At 42.8% G+C, this 21,281-nt stretch overlaps 1 protein-coding gene across 4 annotated transcripts in view; it reads right to left on the reverse strand.

Annotated features, from left to right (window-relative positions):
* Positions 1-21,281, reverse strand: part of VWDE (von Willebrand factor D and EGF domains) — a 384,361-nt gene that overhangs the window by 331,417 nt on the left and 31,663 nt on the right. For 3 of the 4 annotated variants that reach the window (XM_085630788.1, XM_085630785.1, XM_085630786.1), the window contains exon 2: positions 5,379-5,563. In XM_085630788.1, coding sequence (XP_085486914.1) covers positions 5,379-5,563 — 185 coding nt within the window. The remainder of the gene's footprint in view (positions 1-5,378; positions 5,564-21,281) is intronic. The other variant, XM_085630787.1, reaches the window with a different exon arrangement.

The following is a 21,281-nucleotide window of genomic DNA, read 5'->3' on the forward strand; positions in this document are numbered from 1 at the left end:
AAGCTAAAATTAAATACTTAAGTGTTTGGTTTTCCTATTCATGCAAAGATACTATCAATTTTAATTTACAACATAATAACAATACAACCGATTTTCATTTTAGCAATTGGCAGCCCCTACATTTGTCTTACTGGAGATGGTTAGATAATTTTAAAAGTAATATTTCCCTGCATTATCTTAAGTTGTGTTTTAATGCTTTATGTTATTTATTTACGGCAGCCCTTCTGATGTTGTTTTTTCCTGCCTGGGACCGTTATTTGAAGCATTTAGGCCCCGGACAGGAATATAATAAATATGTCCTTTAGAAACATCAGAATTCATGTTGCAAAACGTATTTTTTCCAGACACAACGTCCTCTTGGGGGTGGAAGTAAGGGGGGGTATGTGTCTGAAAATAAAAATGTCAACCCAACTACATATCCTAGTAGCCCAGAAATCATTGACATTTTCAATAAAAGTGATTCCACTGTGTTGGCATGAGCAGTTTACATGCACATTTAAAAATAACGTGCTTTAATGCTTTTTTACGTCGCAGATAGCTAGATAATTACATACACATAAGGGTATTAGTGAGAATTAACACTGTATAATCATTACGATGTGGTAACGTTGTTTTGTGTTTCTTTTAATTAAGATGGTCCATGTTGGCCTAAACAAAGATGGCCGATATTTACAGCCTGCATTTGGGTGGTTGAGATACGACGAGAGGCTTCGCTGAATATGGTTGGAAACCACCTGACCTCGGCCTCTGACTGTATTTAAAAAGGTTTCCGTGAGGACAGCAGCTCCGGGCTTGATGCCAGTTGCCCTTGGAGAAGATTAAAGCCACAATGAACTCTGATAAACTTGCGGTGGCTTCACTATGATTCCGAGGAAGAGCATTCATGGATGTAACATTTTTAAGTTTGTGCTTCCTTCTTCTGTGTTTTTATTTTTGTGATTTGAGAGCAGAGATTTTCTAAATGTTGCAAGTCAACATCCTTTCCTGTTCGCTCTGCTCAACGGTTCAACGGACGTTTAAAGTTTGTTTGTTTCTTTTAAAGTGTTAGTTTTCCTATAAATATTGTTAGACTAGAGAGGGTCTGAGGCCACTTCTTCCCGAACCTATGCTCGAGAGGATCGACGCTGATTGAGAGGACGGCGACTCGGGAGACTTTACTAAGACCTGTCCTGAGCCATTTAGCTAGAATAGGTAACTATGAGAATAATGAATTTGCTAATGATTGACTTTCCTTTGAACTAATTTAGATAAACAATCATTTTGTTTGAATTACAGTGTCGAGTGGTTATTTCTTTGTCATTTATTGAGTTCCAAATGTATTTTCTAATGTCTAAAATCATGACTCAAGACAAATCTTTAAGGTCGCATTGACCTCGCATTAGATGCAGATTGGTTTAGGTTTTCTCTTGTATCTTCAGTGTGGATAGAGTAATTGAATGAATGTTAGTGAGATGGGCCCTAGCGTATGATGAGTGTATGTGCGTGTGACTGTGGATTTACTCTGTCCGTGGAAGTAGGGAGAATTTATATGCACCGATCTGCAGCAATATCTCGTTCTCCTGTGAAGCGTACGAATGCACTTAGGCCAGGTTCATGCTACATAGAACTGCAAAAAACAAAAGCAGCTGGCTGTCCTCACCAACAATCCATTTGAATACAAAGGCTGTTTTCCAAATAAGCAATCAGATTGTGACACACGATTCTGAGGGACCTCCAGTGGCTCCCATTAAAGATACATCTAGGTTTTAAAAATGTCGGCCTTGTTGTATTAAACGCTTTTTACTATGGTCTCCCTGGTTTCTGGGAAATAATAATGTATTCAGAGAGCCAAGACATTCTTCTGACGAGTTTGTGTTGTCTCTGGAAAACTTGATTTTTAAAAAACTGAAAACTGGCCATTATCAGATTGCAAGAAAATTGAAAATGCCAGGCTTCATCCCTCATAAAATTTAGTATAAACATAAGAACACAAATGTTCATGTTGGACCCTAATTTGATATTTCATCAACGTTATCCCACAGATTTGTGCGATTTTTGGAACTTATGATTTGTTGTAAATCATGTATTTATTTGTGTACACAGAGTTTATTTTGCATGAAGCTAATATACCCCACATTCATGTTTTTGGGAAATCTAAGTGTAAAGAAAAATAGAACAATGTTTTTAAGTTTTTGTCATATTGAAAGAAGTGGATATTCTTTTGGGGTTTATGGTTTGAAGCAATGTTAAAGATGAAAATATGGTCGTCAGACAGATGATGGGACGGGAGAAAATCAGTTCAAATTGGATACCCGCGGTACCCCTGGATTAATCATGTGCTAAGGTGAAACATGTAGGGCAACGATTTGCAATTTGGTAGTTCAAGCACATGTGGAATTTGGAGAACTCATCCATATGTTAACTCCTACCTGAGCCCCTGCCAATATGTGAGTAAACTGTGGAAAAGCAATATCGCTGCCTCAAACACTATTGCCTTTGTTTGGCACATTACCGAAATTAAACAATACAACGAGTTTCATTCTGTTTCATTTTGCATGGCACGTTTCTTGCACAGAAAAACTGTATTTTCTTAAAAAAAAGCAATTTGCATTGCTTTAAAATATGGAAAGGATCTATGATAACGAAATTAATATGTAATGCGTGTACAATTTGAAAAATAGACCCCCCTCCATTGCATTGCAAGGATCCCAAATGAATTCGAAAGCAAAATACGATGTGTAGTCTGGATGTTTTGCAACAATATCTCCGTGTAATGCACTCTATGACAGGTAATCCTGGGCTGTCATGCCATTTCATTAGTGGCCTCGCCTGCTTTGAACTCTGCAGTCAATTACTGCAAACAGGGAAAATAGAGCATGACTGGAATGTGGGCACAGCATGCAGTGCACGTGCGGCTACAGCGCAGGCACTGCTTTCAAATAAAGGAGCTCTAGTTTTCTAGAATCCGTGATGGCAGCAGCAGAACAAAGTAATGTAAACATGTCTACCTATCCCACATGCGACGTGCGCATGCGCCAATGCTTTGGTTATATTTTGTTTCGCAGCCTGCAGTTCTTGATCAGGGATTCTAACGGGCTTCTTCGCAACCCTATTTAATAACCAGTAAATCTACTTGTTCTCGATTTCCTCCAGTATTTTGAGGAGCTTTTCATTATATTGGATACTTTTGAAAGGAAAATGTACTCTATTTAGGGCGTTGGATGCTGAAGATGTAGTGCGCCTCTCCCGTGCACCATCCCCGTCTCAATAAATCAACAATAAAATCCACTTGCAAAACTAGAAATTTGCACCTCAAAGGTGCAAAGTTCAGCACACCCATCGACATGAGATGCTTACAAGTTGGGAACCTTCTTAAATGTTATCTTCACCATCATCAGCAGCACACTTGTCCTTTACTCCTCCTATTAACTCTTCCTTTCTAATTCCACATCATTACGGTTACAAGTGTGGAGCACTCGTGTTCGGAACAAACTACATCCCCCATTTTATAAAGAAAGAATAATTAAAGCTATCATGCACTGAAACATAGGACAATTAATGTTACAGTGATAGTTCAAAAGTAAGTAGAACTCCTCTGAGAATCATCCCAGTTCACTCAGATTCTGTTAATATTTTGTAGAGACAGTGCACATTCTAAGAAACACTTTTTGAAGCAAACTGAAAAAAATCAATGCTTATTGAATGTACCAAATAAATGAATCTTAAAAATTGTTCAAATTAATTACTGTTGTGATTCACATTAAACATCATCAAGAACGTTGGCCATCCCCAACAATTGCAACATTTTAGCACATTAATGCCTGAAGATTGCATTTTGTACATTTATAACTTTGTGGACAATACCTTTGGTTATTATGCCGGATCTCTAAAGGTCAGTTTCACAAAGCTATTTGAGCCCCAAAGTGCAGTTATGCTCCTACCTAAAATACATTTGAAAGGATAGCAATCCAATCCAGATTCAAAAAATTAAGCTAGGCTTCATTGTGCCCTTGTAAATGGCACTTTTGAACATGCATGGATTTGCAGCTAATCCCAAAATATTCTACCTACAAAATTAAGTGACCACAGACTTGTGGATTTTAAGTAATTCTCTTTGATAATTTCCTATCCTGGAAATTCTTGCCAATTTAATGCTAGGAACATCCTTGAATTTATTCAAAAGGTACTAAGTGCCTTATTACGATATCGGTTGGAAAGGTTCCGAACGGCAGCCGGATTCTCCTAAACTGTGTCAGAACCAATGTTTCCGACCGACTCTGAAACATTTCTGACTGACCAATTATGATGGAAAGGTAACCGTTCGGCATTTACAAACTCCGAGTCAATCAAAGCCAAATTGTACAGCTCAATAGATCGCATTTCTAACCGATGTATTACGATGTCAGATTCAGACAGCATTTCCGAATCATTCTGTCTGACATGGAACGGCTGTCAGAAACTGACTTTGGGGGCCTGTAGCAGGCCCCCCTTCACCCTGAGGTCTCTGGTTGGGGCCCGTGGGGGTACCCAAAGGACCCCCCTTTAAAACTATGCACAGTGTGGAAGGCACAATGGGGTGCCTGCGACAGGGTGCAAGGTTTTCCGCAACCACCCCTTTTTTCAATGGGAGCCTGTGTTGTCGGTCAGAACACAGGCTCCCATTGAAGTCAATGGGAGACTTTTCAAACGGTGTTCGGAAACTTCGGAATTGGTCGGTCTCGCCAAACGTGAGTCGGTCGGAACTGATTCCAACAAGAAGTCAGTCGGATTGCTCTCAGACCGACATCGTAATGAGGCCCTAAAATGTCAGATGAAGGATGCCGTTCTCGTCATGCACAATTTCCTCCACGATAATACTCCATGGCAGATGTAATTCCATAGGAGGATCCTTCACTCATGGAGAAACCATCAGTGGATGATTTACCACTTCCCCTACAAATTTGCTGCATCTTTTTCACAGCCCAATGTTAATCATACTATTAATATATTTCCTTTGTGGAAATGTGAATTATACAGCTCATATTTAATGGGACTGTAGAATAAGTGGATCCTTCACAGAATAAAATATTATCCTTGGACAAACAAAAAAATTTAACTTGAATGCGGAAATGCCCATTTACATTATTTTTAAATATGTAGTGGATATTATACACATTGAACCACAAGCTATTCAAATAAATTCATATGCCTTGCTAAGACAATCATAGTCTAGTAAATGAGGGATTTATTGTGGATCATGCGAAAGACAAATTTACCTTCAATGTAGAAGTAATCCTATGTGAGCACATTTATATTTCTCCTTCTTGGGCTTAATGAATTGGGAAACAAAGGGCAATATTTCTAAAATTAGGAGAAACACTTTTGTTATTTTGCATATGCAAGATGATGTGCACCAATACCTCCACGCACTTGGTTGGCATCTCTGCTGGTTTATCAAAGATGACAAAGCGGTACCACCCAGGTGTCAGAGAATGGTCGCATATTAGATCTTGAATGGATGATTGCTGGATTCTTGAGGAATCAAAACCAATGCTTCTGTACGAGTTCTGAAGAATCTGATGCCCGCTGGGATAGCACTCTGGCGCTGTGGGTAGAAGAAAATAATTATTACTTACACTTACATTAATTTTGTCACTGATCCATAGATACACAGTGGTAGATTGTTGTAACCCTTAATGTCCATTTATTTGTTCTGGATAGCAGTTCAATAGTTTGGCTTTTAATATTATGGCAGATGTAGATCTCGTGTAAATTTCAAACATGAAGATTGTGCAATTATATTAGTAGGCAAAACATGCTTCCTGAGAAGCCAGATAAGGAGAACTCAAATTTTATTTAGGCTAGTAATTAAAACCATTTCATACAACACCAAATTATTTTTTCATACGCATGCAATTTAAAATTCACTGTACACCATAAAATGTTTAAATTTGCTACAGACTTTGCTAGAGTTTTTTCTGCAAAATTCATGAAATTCACAAAGCGAGCACTCAAGCGAATGATAGTGACTTGAATTGAAGCTACTACTGCATGCGCGGATCCCCACCTGATTGAGCAATTGTTTTAACCAAGCTCATCTCACTGATGCCAATACGGGACTGGCACACAGAATGTGCTATATGGATTCCTTGGAGTAACCGAAGAGTCTACAATGCTGCAAGTCACTGGGATTGCACCACTTGGGCAATAGGTCCAAGGTTGGAAGTACTCACAGGTGGTATAACAAAAGTTGATACTTTATAGCTATTCCTAGAGGAATTTCGAGATAAAGTTGACTGGAGAGGACCGGATAGCTGTTAATTAATGTCCAAGTGTGAGCATGTTTTGACAATTCCTGCTTGTCCTCCAGCAGTGACAAAGAACGGACGTTCCTGGAAGGCAGATTTTTGAAAAAGCCTTAGGCGAGAGGGGTATTCCATAGCTCTTCTGCATGCAGTTCGGCTAGAGACAAATGTAGATAATGTTTTATAGGCATGTTCACTCGTGAGGTCTCAAATTCACACCAAAGCACGTGGTCTAGCATTGCAGATTCAATTTCAAGAACACCACCTTGCGAGTGATCGATTGCTTAAGTAGACCAAATTCTAATTGAAGTTCGACTGATGAGGAGTGTTGTGGTAAAACTGCCCTCTTGTATATCTTTGTAGTTAGATTGTCAAGCAGTTTTGTCTCTCTTCCCCTCAATGTTTCCGAACCGTAGGCAAGTGAAGGGAGTAATTTTGCCTGAATGACTTTAAGCATTGGGGCCAGAGTGGGACCAGATATTTGCTTGTTGAGTGAGCAGAACATGGAAAGGAGAGACGAGGCTTTATTGGTCATGTGCTATTTATGGAGTAAAAACCAGGCTCGGTCATCGATTAACAGACCAAAGTATTTGTATTCAGCTTTTCTTTGCACTTTCCTGGCATGTGGGTCCCATTTTCCATGCTTTTTTAATTTGTCCCCCGATTCATGCCTTTAGTTTTGTGAAGGTTTACTTTTAGCTCGTTTAAGAGGGTGTCGCAATAAAGGGTGTTCTTCAAATGCTGTCAATCAATCTTAGTCTTGGTCATTAACAGGACATGGTCAGCATAAATCAGACTGTAGGTTGGGTCTTGTGTTGGCCATTGAGAAGCTAGAGCAGGATAAGTTAGCAAAATAATCGAGAGGGAGAAGAGTAGCATCATGAACCACTCTAGGCTCCCCCTCTTATGAGGCATAGACCACTCTCTGCTCTCACAATGGTGAAAAACAGATTACAAAATTAAAAACTGCTGAATTCATTCAATTCCACTGAAACTAAATGCAGTCCAATAATTGATGTCATTTTCAACAAGCAGTCTATTATTTCTGCATTCACACATTTACTACTACACTGCAGAGGTCATATCAAATTCTAACACCACAATACATGCCATACTGATATTTTCATAATATTGACGTTGTTAATGATAGTGTGCGTTCTGTGATCTTACTTCTTCTTACTTTTAGGTCATGACCAGGTAGTTGGTCAATTTTTATATGAGCAGCTTTTCACAACAGACATCTAAGAATGTTACGGTCTCTTAATTCCTGGGTTAACATTCCTTACACAGATGATATTGATAGATTTTTCTTTTTGTATAAAGTTCCATTTGATTTAAATCATAGTTTTTTTTTTTTGACCAATACGAGAATACAACACCTCATTCTAGGGGCTGAGAGCAACTTTTCAGGACATTTTTTCTACTAAATAATGGAGTGCAGCACAAACAGTGGATAAAGTGGTTCGGTCCAGGACTCCATTTTAGGACTTAAAATACTGGATAAGCAGAAAATATTTTATGGACATTTCAGTTTTAAATGACATTTGTATAACGGGTAAGTAAATTCACTTATTACCTATCAGACCAAACGTTAGCTCAACAAGCTAGAAACTTCAAGCTGACATCTGTGAGTCACATAAGAGTCACAGGTTGGAAACCTAGTGGATACATTCAGCATGTCATTCTTCCAAAGTTGATTAAATGAAATACACTTGTCACAAATTTAACTTATTTGTAAGGGTCAAGAAACAATTTAGTTTATAGTGTGCAGCACAGAAATTTTCATTGTTATTAATATTGCTCAGGAAAAAATAAACGTCATGTTATTACACAACATTTACAAAGGTCATCCTTCAACGCCAGGGCATTTCATTAATCTATTCTCATTTCCCATGTTTATAAACGAAAGTTAGTTTTATAAATATAGCTAAATCCATAGAGGGATGTAGTCTCGTTTTGCAAAACAAATGTTGGAGAGTTAAGAATTATTTATTTATTTGCAGGTGTTTCGTTCTTAAAAATAGTACATTTTGGTAAGAATAAATAAGCACTGGCAAAGCTCATAGGTCTCGCCTATGCAAAAGATGTTGGCTTTGGCAATGTCTTTTAGCCATTATGTACACCATTGTGGCTGCTGTTCAGCATTGCTAAATGTTAGTGGCATGGAGTAGGGTGGGGTAGATTGGAGTGGGGTAGTTCGGGGTAGAGTGAAGTGGGGTAAATTGGCATAAAGTGGAGTGGTGGAATGGATTTGGGTGGAGAGGGGTAGATTGGAATGGGCAAGTGGGGTAGATTAGTGTGGCAGATTATACTGGGGTAGATTGAATTGGGGCAAATTGGGATGGAGGGGGCTATTGGAGTGGGCCATTGGGGTGGAGTGGGTAGATTGGAGTGAGGTAGATTGCAGTGGGATAGATTAGGGTACAGTGGAGTGGGATATATTGGGGTAGATTGGAGTAGAGTGGGGAAGGGTGGAGTGGGGCAGATTGGAGTGGAGTGTGGTAGAGTGGAGCCGGGTATACTGGAGTGGGGAAGATTGAAGTGGGGTGGATTATTGTAAGGTAGAATGCAATGGAGAGGGGGTAGGGTAGGGTATGTTGGAGTGGGGTCGATTTGGATGAAGTGGATTGGGATACATTGGGGTAGTGGTGTAGATTGGAGTGGTGTGGGATGGGTTGGAGTAGATTGGAGTGGGGTAGATTGTGATTAAGTGGAGTAGATTGGAGTAGAGATGGGTAGATTGGGGAAGAGCAGAGTGCAGTGGATTAGGGTAGTTTGGAGTGGAGTAGACTTGAGTGGAGTAGATTGGAATGGAGTAGATTCTAGTGGGGTTGGATAGAGTGGTGTGTAGTAGATCGGGATGAGGTAGATTTAGTTAGGGTGGTGTAGATTGGAGTGGAGTATATTGGAATAGGGAATTTTGAAGTGAGGCAGATTGGAGTGGTATGGAGTGGGGTGCATTGGGGTGGAGTGGGGTAGATTTGGGTGGCATGATGTAAATTGGAGTAAAGTTCAGTGTGGTAGATTGGGTAGAGTGGAATGGAGTGTGGTAGACTGCGGCAGAGTGGAGTGGGGTAGAGTGGAGTGGGGTGGAGTTGGATAGATTGGAGTGAGATAGATTGGAATGCAGTGTAGTGGGGTAGAATACGACGGGGTAGATTGGAATGGAGTAGATTAGACTGGAGGAGATTGGAATGGGGTACATTGAAAAGGGATGATTGGAGAGGGGTAGTTTGAAGTGGGTTTGATTGGAGTGGGGTAGATTGGAGTGAGGTAGATTACAGTGGAGTGGTTTGGGTTGGATTGGAGTGGGGGTAGAGTGGAGCGATGCAATGAGGTGGAGCAGGGTAGATTGGGCTGAAGTGGGGTAGACTGGGTAGAGTAGGTTGGAGTGGGGTGGAGTGAGTTAAATTTGAGTGGAGTGTGTTAGATTAGAGTTGGGTAGATTAGACTGGAGTACAGTAGATTGATTGTAGTGGGGTAGATTGTAGTGGGGTACATTTTGATGGAGTGGGGTAGATTGGAGTGGAGAGGATTGGATAGATTGCAGTGGAGATTAGAGTGGGGTGGGGTAAATTTAAATTTAGGGGTGTAAATTGGAATGTGGTACATTATAGTGGAGTAGATTTGAGAGGAGTCAGGTAGAGTGGAGTGGTTTGGGGTAGATTGGAGTGGATTACATGGAGGTAGATTGAAGTAGGGTAGACATCAGTAGATTGGAGCAGAGTGGGGTAGATTTGAGTGGGGTAGATTTGAGTGGAGTCAGGTAGAGTGGAGTGGTTTGGGGTAGATTGGAGTGGATTACATGGAGGTAGATTGGAGTGGGGTAGACATTAGTAGATTGGAGCAGAGTGGGGTAGATTTGAGTGGGGTAGATTTGAGTGGAGTCAGGTAGAGTGAAGTGGTTTGGGGTAGATTGGAGTGGATTACATGGAGGTAGATTGGAGTGGGGTAGACATCAGTAGATTGGAGCAGAGTGGGGTAGATTTGAGTGGAGTGGGGTAGATTTGAGTGGAGAGCAGTAGATTCGGGTGGAGTGGGATAGATTAGAGTGGTGTAGGGCCGAGTAGATTAGACTGGAGAGAAGTGGGGTAGATTGGGGCAGAGTGGAGTGGGTTAGACTGGGGTACATTGGAGTGTAGTGGGAGAGTGGAGTGGGGAAGATTGGAGTGGGGAAGTGGTGTGAAGGGGAGTAGAGTGGAGTGTTGTTGAATGTAGTGGCATGGCATAGAGTGGAACGGGATAGAGTGAGGTGAAGTGAAGTGGCATAGTGTGGAGTAAGCAAGGTGTGGAGGCACACCGCCATTACAGACAACACATTTTCAATTGAAATGACCATTACATTTGCACTGAAAATTTGTTTTACTGCACACAAATGATAATGTGTGCAAAGGTCATCAACTAGTGTATTGATGTGCTTTGATCGTATTCTAGTATTTATTTCCACCACACTTCAGAATTACAAAACAGATATGCTTCATTTGTACTCATTCTGATATATTCTGAAACATTCGCCCCTTTCTTTTTTGTGTGTGTGTGTGTGCCAAAGAAATAATTCTACTCTCTCTCTCTTCTTATATTGATAATCACAGAATCGTCACATAAATTCTCTCACTTTGAAGTCAGAGGAGGAATCGTCACTAAGCTCCATGGGAAGAGGGAGTGTGACATTTGACCTCTGTCTTTGAATGCACAGCAAATGTAACAAGATAAGAACTGGATTTAAAGGTCTGTTTACAGAAAGTAAGTTTGTGGTAGAACACAGGAACAAGGTTTGGGCAACTAGAGGGACAAACTCAAGCTGGACAGCCCAAAGCAAATAAAGCCAGCAAATTGACAGCCAGAAAATGAGAGTTACAATCCACAAAGCCAATTGTAAGCAAATGGTGTAATGCATTCCTGGATCAGCTTTCTGAATGTCCCCAAGTTGTCTTTGGCAAACCAGACAGATGCACTGTCTCGTAGGCTGTGACCTAAAATGAGCAAATCTATGTTCATCATTTTTCAATAACATATATATGGGTTCCAAAAGAAACCTTTCAAAAGGTATTAAGACAATGTTATAGCTCTAGAGCCAGAGTTTAATGTTAATGTATTTACCTTCAATAACCCCATAAAAATGGTGGTCTCAGGACTGTCTCCTTGCTTATATAAAGTAAACCAAATACTTGAGCTGCCAGTGTCATGATGACAACTTCTTCAGGAGTTCATAGATTTTCACCAAAATGTGTGCTATTGTTAATGAGCTGCTTGAGACGTTAATCAGGCCCTTTAGGTTTTCTACTTTACTCAATATCTGAAATGAAGCCATGTTCAAAAATGAAATAAATGACGACTTGCGAGTCATTACCCTCAGTACCTAAAATTCTAAAGTTCTGCCTAGGCAACTTTTATGGTCTCGTTCTCAGTGGCGTAACAAACTTGAGGGGACACCCATGCAATGTACATGGAGCCACTACCCCCATTTCGGACCCAGTCAGGCGCTCTCAGGCCAGGGGCACGCCAGCCGGCCTCCATGCTGAAGGGGGCCTCCTGGAGCTCGAGCCCCACACCGCAGGGGCTAATGTTACGCCAGTGCTCATTCTGCTTGCATCGCTCCTATGAAAGCACTGCAGATTCCGTAATGCAATTTACAACATGACAGGAGGAGCAAAACGTCTCAGGGCAACCTGATAATCCCTCTCAAAGCTTGTTCAGACCCACCACCTCCATGATCCAGACCATCACCATCGAACACTAAAACTGTTGAGACAAAGGTGAGAAAAGTGATCACAAATAGTGTCCCACTACTTATGCCGACCAAACAACTACGGATATACTGGGCTGCGACAAAGAGAGGAGACTAGCCCCCAGCATCACACCGACACAGTTCTATTGGCTACTTATACTGTAAGTAAATCAGGAAGAATTTTGAGGGGATGCACCTGAAGGACTGGGCAATTTTAAGACCCAGCGGCGCCAGGGGACAACACCTGAGACCTTCGGGGTTCACCTGTTTTGGCGTACTAAACAAACAGAGACACGGGAATCATCCTCTGGCGTCGAAAGATCTTTTTAATGACTGCAGTCAGGAACAGAAGTCACAGAAGTATCATACGAGATAGATTCTACGGAGACTGCTCGATTTGTACAAAGCAGGTCGCTCCTTAAATACTAACTACTATGCCTCGGGCAAACATTCCTACAAGTTTACAATTATTCCCGTTTCTGTATTCCAAACAATAAGATCACACAACATCACATTCCCATCTCCAGGTGTCCGGCCTTCAATCACACAATTCTGACATCCCTCTATTGAAAGGCCGGACCGCCCCATAATAAAATTGGTCACCTCCTCATCATAAAAGGCTAGAGGGAAATACAGGGATAGATGCAGAAAATAGGAGAGTCAGATAAGACATACTCGTAGGCAAATAAAAGAAGCGTGGTCTATTGTATCAGGGTCAGCAATCTTGCTCAAGCAGGACAAGACAAAAGAGCCGGTGTGGCAGGGTCAGCTTTGGGCGGCAGAGTCAGCTTTCGCCAAGTCATGCGGAATTCAGCAGAACGTGCACTAAGGAATACGTATCCTTGTGAGGTTACCCAAACAGGGTCATCGCTCGGACATCGCCCATTCACTGACTATGTGAGGGCAATGATACAAAATGGACGTCGTGCACAAAATGAAACCCGTAGGTTTAAACACGAAAACCAGCAATATATGACAAATCCTTCAGTGCAGCGTTGCGAAAACACTCGCCCATACTAAACTCATCATTTGTGATTCCCTAATACCAAAATCGTCACGGTCCCATTAGTTCCAAAACACGGGTTCAGTTTTCACGGAACCTCAGACCCTCCTTTTGCCCTTACATAGGCAAGCACTAATCGATATCTGAGTCGATGCCTATTTTCATCAAATCACTGAGGTGTTGCTGAAGCATCATCCTTTCCATCAGTGCCTCTCTAGTAACAGGCGGCCTTCTTATACATGTCGCAGCACAAAGGCCACATAAGGCAGGACCACACTGGACACAGAGACAGCACGAAAACAGGAGAACTAGAACAACCCCAATGACCATCAGAATCTTCCATCCCCACGCAGATAATAGATTCCAAATCCATCCAGTTAGCGACCACTCTCCTTCATCCACATGTATTGAATCAGAGATCTTATGCAATTTGGAAATGGCCTCATAAACTGTCAGAGCATTATCCGGAATGAAAACACAGCAACTCAATCGGATCACTTTACATACTCCACCTCGATCTGCAAGTACAACGTCTAGAACCATACGATTTTGCAACGTCATAAGGCGATCCGCTTGAAGCTCAGCTGTCAAGTTACCAAGGGCACCAGCCGTTACATTAACAGTGGATTCAACTACACGAGTCAGTTGTCTCAGGTTCCTACTATTGACCATAGGTCCCCAAAATGGCAGGAAACCCATGAAGAAGTCTCCCGCTTCCTGACCAGCAGTATCCTCCTGACTAACAACACCTCTCACAACTCTAGTCTTGTGATAATCAGAGGCAGCAGTAAATGTCGGCGGTAGTAAGTTAGCAACATAACATGTTCCCGAAAAATCAGGGGGCAACCATGTGTATGCTCGATCATAACAGACAAAGTATGTACCCTTGGCAGCCAAAAACGCAGGGGAAGACTGTGATGGGAAAACGTACGTTTCAGTACAGTCACTCTTCCCTAGCTGAGCTCTCAGATTCTGACCATTGCCTTGCAAACAAAAACGACCTAGGTGGGGTACGACCCAAATCGGAGATGAACTCTTGTGCTGTTTCTCGCCCAGACTAATGCTATACCCAGTCGCATTCCAACCCGCATAAGCTCGCAACTCATCCTTGGGAATGGATGAATATGCATCGATATTTCTACTCATATCGGCCACTCCTCTTACCAAGGCTTTATTGCTGGAGCTAAATTTTGTGGAGCGCGGTGGTCGCGGGGGATAGGTCTCAAGTGCAAAAAGGAACATAGTCTGGAATGCCCACGATGACCCATTATAGCTAAAAGGCAGAACTAGATACGGGATACCCTTATCAGTGGTATGCGGCATCAAACCACACACCCAGCAATTAGTCGTATTCATCACTAGTTGGTGTTGGTGCAGAAGTTGAATAAACGAATTGTTTACAAACTCAGAACGTCTAGCTTGTTCGTGTTCAGGCAAAGGGTGCAAGGAATGCGAAGAAGCAGTAGTAGCGGAAAAAGAAACGTGAGGAGGCACCGTAGACATAGCAGGTACAAAGATAAAAACAATTCCACACACCAAAGTTATCAAGAAAATTAAAAACATTAGGGCACACTGGATCAGGAAACATTTGTTGCGCAATATTTCATGCAATTTCGCTCTATCACAGTATTAACACCTCGCAGCTCAGGAAGCTCCATCCTCTACTCGAGCCGTCCGCGGCAGTTGGTTTGTACCTGTTCAGAAATGCGTCCGTTAGCCTTGGGAGTTCCCAAAAACCAACCGGGGAAACCGACCTAGTGTCTGGTAACCTGCAAATCAAAACTAGGCACACGTCGCGGCCCTACGGCGAACCCGGATGGCCGGTTCAGGAACACACATACAGAAAACTTCCTGGCTGAGGAGAATACAATTGTCCAGAAACGAGTTGTCAGGGCAGAGGAGGCAAGAGAAAACAAAAAAAGGTATTCACTTTATTAGTCCTTCGAATGGGAGCGTAAAGAGTAACTATGTCTTCCAGGTTGTGTCTGCTCTTCGAACAAAGGACCAGATGACAAGACAGTGTTCAATTGTTCAGGTGAATGTTTGAATGGAGTAATGTTCGGATCCAGGGGCAAAGGCACAGTTCCAGGTGGAGCAGCAGTGTTCTTCAGTTTAGCTGACTCAAGACTTTTGAATCGTGCATCGCTGAACGGGACAAGCCTAGGAACACTCTCTGTCTCAGAACTGCCAATTCCCTGTCTAATCCACTTGTCATACGGTAAAGGTAGCGGTACACGCTTCTTATGGGCAGCGTGCACCCAATGCTTTCTTCCAGCTAATCGAACAGCAGTCCGTATTGACAACAGGACCTGGAACGGTCCAATATATCTTGGCTCCAAGTTTCTGGATTTCCCAAAGTTCTTTACGACAACGAAATCGCCAGGCTGTAACTTGTGTCCTGGTCCCTCTGTTGGTTTTGGCAGAGCCTCAAAAACCTGTTGATGAATGGCACTTAGTTTAGCAGTCAAGTCATAAAGGTAATCGATCAACATGGGATATTCGAGCTGGGTAAATTCCTTAGGTCTAGGGACTCCCCAAACGTTCGCGGGATGACCAAACACAATTTCATACGGGCTAAGCCCTACTCGAGAGTGAACAGTCGCCCTAGTGGACAGAAGAGCCAAAGGCAATGCATCTGGCCATGACAATCCAGTAGTTGTTTGGATCTTAGCTAACTTCAGTTTCAGAGTCCCGTTATAACCCTCAACAAGACCTGCGGACTGTGGATGATTAGCACTATGGAACTTCTGCCTAATCCCCAAACCCATACACACACTCTTCATAACCTTTCCCACAAACTCACTTCCATTATCCGACCATACAATCCGTGGCATGCCGAACCTAGGGAAGAACTCTTTGAGAAGGACTTTGGCTGTAGACAGGGCTGTATTATCTTTCAAGGGGTAGGCTTCGATCCATCGTGAAAATGCACAAACTACAACAAGGACATACTTAAGGTTGTTACACCTTTCCATATGAATGAAATCTAATTGAATAATCTCAAAGGGACAAGTCGCGGGAGCAAAATGACCAGCTGGAGTTGGAGTTTCCTTGCCAGGATTATGCATCAGGCACACCATGCAATTCTTAACCACCCTCTCCGCACACTTAGAAATCCCATCATTCTTCCATACTGGGGCCAACAACTTGCAAATTCCCTTCGCACTTATGTGTGCCATTCCATGTGCCATTGTAACGACTGCAAGCACATACGCATCGGGTAACATCCATCTCTGATGTTCAGACAGATCAATCCAACAACCAATCAAATCCAATTTACCCATACTTTCTTTCCACACATTCTTCTCACTCTCAGTAGCCTCCTTCTGAATTGACTTCACACTCTCAATCGTATTTTCACACATTCCAGCATCAGTAACCCATCTTGCAGAACTTGCAACATACATTCGACTCATCATGTTCTTTGCCTTCTCTTTCGCAACCTCATCTGCAAACGCATTACCATGACCAACATCATCCGTAACCTTCCGATGCGCACTACACTTCACCATCGCAACTTGCTTTGGCAAAGTAAGTGATTCCAGAAGCTCATTCACCAATTGTCCATGCTGTATTTTTGTCCCGTGGGACGTCAAAAATCCTCTCTCTTTCCATAATCGTCCAAAACTGTGTGCAACACCAAACGCATACTGACTGTCGGTGAACACATTCACTCTCTTTCCCTCGGCCAAGACACATGCTCTCGTCAACGCAATCAACTCTGCAGCTTGTGCAGAATTCTGACTTACTCTCGCAGTCTCAACAATCGTAATCAATGTCGTCACAGCATACGCAGCAGTCACATCACCATTCGGCAACTTAAAGCACGAACCATCCACATACAAAGTACCATCCGGATCGGACAACGGGGTATCTTTCAAATCGATCCGACCCTTCGTTTCTTCTTCAGTTCGCAAGCAACAATCATGTGGTTCTAAATCACTCGACTCTACAGTAGTCGGCAACAATGTGGCTGGATTCAAAACACTACATCTTTTAATCTGGATATGGCTTGCCAAGAGTGTCAGCTCATAGCCTGACAACCTAGCACTCGTAAGATGTTGAGTTTTCGTCCTGTTCAATAGAGTATCTACTGCATGTGGAACCATTACCACTAACATATTATCCATGACCAGACCAGCAGACTGTCGAATAGACACAGCAGCTGCCGCTGTCTCTCTAAGACAGCTCGGCAATGCTCTTGCTACTGGATCTAAAGTCGAAGAAAAATACGCGCACGGGCGCTGTTTATCACCAAATTGTTGCATCAACACACAACGCACAACCCTCTCTTTCATGAACGTATAGTGTAAACGGCTTACTGTAGTCGGGAGTACCCAACACAGGAGCTGAACACAACGCATCGCGTAACTCAGAAAAACTCTTCTGACAGTCATCAGACCAAGGCAGAGGATTCGAAACATCTTTGCACGTGAGAGCTAACAAAGGCTTTGCTAACAAGGAGAAATTTGGGATCCATTGTCTGCAGTATGATGCGATACCTAAAAAGGCACGTACTTCTCTCTGAGTGCTTGGCACAGTCATTTGAGCAATTGCTCTAATTCGTTCCGGGGTCAACCTTCTTCCCTCCTTTGACAAGAGATGAACTAAGTAGGTTACTTCTTGGCAACAATATTGTAACTTAGAAGGTGACACCTTATGATGTAAATCAGACAAATGATGTAGCAAGGAAATCGTAGCCGCTTTGCAAGTTGCCTTGTCATCAGCAGCTACTAAAAGATCATCTACGTACTGGATCAGAGCAGCACCAACAGGTAACACAGAGGTATCAAGCTGGCTTTTCAGAGCCTGACTATATATCGAAGGACTCTCACAATAACCTTGAGGTGCGCGCTTGAATCTAAAGCTACGACCACCCAATGAGAAACCAAAAGTGTCCCTACTCTCTTCTGCTATTGGGATGCTAAAGAAGGCATTCTTCAAGTCAATCACCCAGAACCAGGCAACTGAAGCAGGAATCAATGTCAATAAAGCTGTAATGTCGGGAACCACAGGAAACTGTGGAACCACAATCTTGTTCACTTCTCTGAGATCAATTACAAACCGATACACAGGAGGTTGGGAAGAATCGGTACGTTTCAAAATCGGCAAAACAGGACTATTACACACGTTACCTCGTGTTTCTTCAATCACACCCTCCTGGATCAAATCATAAATGATCGCTAAGAGTGCTCATTCACCATCGCCCGAAATTCGATATTGCGGAATTCGCGGTAACCTGACGTTCGGTCTAAGCTGAACAACATATGGAGGAATTTCCAAAAGACCCACATCATTAGGACCCGTAGCCCAAAGAGATTCAGGGAGTGAACGCAATTCTGGTGGAAGTCTATCTGTCGACACATACATAGGAGAGATCACTTTCCTACCCAATGTAAGTTGTACTCCCGAAGGGGAACAATGCAACGTCGCATACAATCATTTCAACAGGTCCAAACCCAACAAGTTCTCACCACAACCAGTAGTCAAAATCAACGGTGCTTCTAACTCACATGGTCCAATTGAAAGGGACAAAGGACTAGAGACTGGATTACGAACAGGGGCTCCAGAAAATCCTACTGAGACATTCGTTAAGCCAGACAAAGGTGCGCCAGGGAGTTTAGAATGTATGATTGAACTTTTTGCCGCACCAGTATCCAACAGGAAAGGCTCAACCACACTTGATATAGCTACTGAAACGTAAGGCCCACTCTGATCGACTGGAACTGACACTACTCCCTCTCTCTGTCCATGGCTATCCTAGCAATCATTATACGCAGCACTCTCGCCCTCGACATAGTAATCATCTACATGGTACTGTGGAGATCTATCAGATTGCACCTTCGATTGATCAAAACAATTAAGAGAACTCTGTGACGGAAAAGAACGCTCATTCTGAGAAAACGCAACACCACGTCCTCTACCTCTAGAGACGTGCTGAAAACCACCACGACCTCTCTGAACTGGCACACCATTCATACGTTGTCGCAAAACAGGGCACTCGTTCTTATAATGACCATCTTCCTTGTAGTATGCACATTGATTCAATCCTAACAAGGGCCGAGAAGCGAAATACTCCGATCTCAGTGGTACTTTCGGGAACTGTGTGTTGCTGAAATTGCGAACGTTGCTGCGAATCGTTCTGATTCGAGCGAGGGGGATACGCCTGCTGCAACAACACCTTAGTCTTCAAGTCCTTCGTTTTCTTTTCTACTCGTTCCTTTTCTTCCTTATCTCTGTTCTCGTAATATTGGGCTGTAGCTAGAATCTGAGCCGTTGAAGAAACAGCCCAAGCACTTTCTGAGTCTTTCAATTTGTTGCACAAGTCAGGCAACAAGTTAAACACGAATTTATCGACAAATAGTCTCTGGCCTCCCTCCGAACTCATGTCTTGACCACTGTGGTCCACAAAAGTCTCTTCAAATCGCGTGAAAAAGTCGGACACACTTTCATCCTTCTTCTGCTTACAAGCCGACAATTTATCCCAGTTAACTCTCAACGCCGGCATCAAAGTCTTCATCAAATTAACTATTCTATTCGGTAACTCCGCTAATAGGGGCTCAGGCTTTGCACCTCCTACTTGGAGAGCATCTGCAGCTAAAATAGCCGTCCAGGTACCACCTAACTCGTTTGGATGATCCTCATGGCGGATCTTTGCCCATATCGGTTGTGGCACTACATTGCCAAACAACATCTCAATCTCTGCAATGTTCATAATACAAGCGTCCACTGTCTGGGACAATTCCTTATAGTAACCAGTAGGATTTTTACGTGGGTCTGGCAAAGTCTGTTTTAATGCTAACACTTCAGACCTTTTCCATGGGACATGTATCCAAACTCTCTGAAAATGCGCTGGAGTCGCCTGAATACCTTTCCCTGCATCAGCCTGTACCGCATCACGCCATACTGGCGGGACCTCTCTCATAGGATACTGTCCTAATGTCTTTGTTGCCAAAGAATCACTCGCAAACAAAGCTCTAGAGGGCAGTACAGACCTATAGGCAAGAAGCCGTTCTAACACATGTCTAGCTTCAGAACCCACTATCATACCTTTCGCAAATTGACTCTGGAGTTCGAGCATTTCAGTAGGGGTTGAGTCTAAGTCGTCGTTATCCCATTCATCTCGCAACAGCTTACACATCTCCTCAAACACATACCTCTGAGTCGGTTCATTCCATTGAGAAAATGTATCGTAAACTATACGAGAACTATACCTATTGGGTTTCAAAATCCACCTATGAGCCATCGAATCTAATAAGGCTCGTTCCCCAGGGTCAGGGAGCTGGCTACGTCTCTGCGTGGAATCAGAAACGACGGGCGCAATTAGTGACCCAAAAAGAAGAGTCAGAAAACTAGGGACGGTGTCGGTTACTCGCCGACGAACGGAAGGTGAAATAGGCATAAGAGCAGGAGAGACAGCGTTCAATGAAAGCAAAGGGGCAAAAGGAGTAACAGAAACAAGGGTAACAGACGTAGTAGGGTGAGGTGTAGTAGTTAAAGACGAAAGAGGCAACCCAGGAAGAGGGGGTGCCGAAGGAACATAACCCAACTGAGGAACAGGGGCAGGGACAGGAGCAGAAACAGGTGGTGGAGGATGAACTACCAAAGACTGACCAGCAGCCGGTTGTACAGCAGGGGGAAGCAAAAGAGCTGTAGGACTTTGTACATAAGGAGGTGGCAACTTCAATAAATAAGACATCAGAGGATCCTTTTCGGGGTCCTCTATCGGCTTATCGGGACATGGTGGTAAAACAGGGTAGCACTTATCAATTGCCATGCTATGTTGTCTAGTGGAAATCTCGATCGCTTTCTCTTCTTCATCTTCCTTAAACTGCCTAGCAGCTTGCATAATCGTAACACCTTTTTCTCGTTTATCCATTTTAGCCTGTTTGATTTCTTTCTGCTTGGCTTCTTTGCGCCATAGACGAAAGGAGTCAAACATCGCCGGCCGGGCTTTCTTCTTCAATAATTTCGCTTCCAAATTATCCAAAATTGAAGTTTCAAAGCTACCATGTTGTGGCCATCTGAGAACACCATCTTTCCTCGTATAGTGGACCCATACCGTATTATACGTGATAGGACCCACACCATGCTTCGAATAGAGCTCGTAAGTCGGAGTTCCAACTGGAGGTATCGGACAAGAGTCCTCCAATCGGGAATCCTTGTTGCAACATCCAAGACAAGACAAGACACCAAGACTACGGTTAGGCATCTTCGCTCACTAACCGAGTTTCAAACTTCAAGGGGCTATCTCTACCGATACACTTGTAAATGTACGAGACCCTCG

Source organism: Triturus cristatus, chromosome 10 (genome assembly GCF_964204655.1).
Source record: "Triturus cristatus chromosome 10, aTriCri1.1, whole genome shotgun sequence".
Taxonomy (NCBI): domain Eukaryota; kingdom Metazoa; phylum Chordata; class Amphibia; order Caudata; family Salamandridae; genus Triturus; species Triturus cristatus.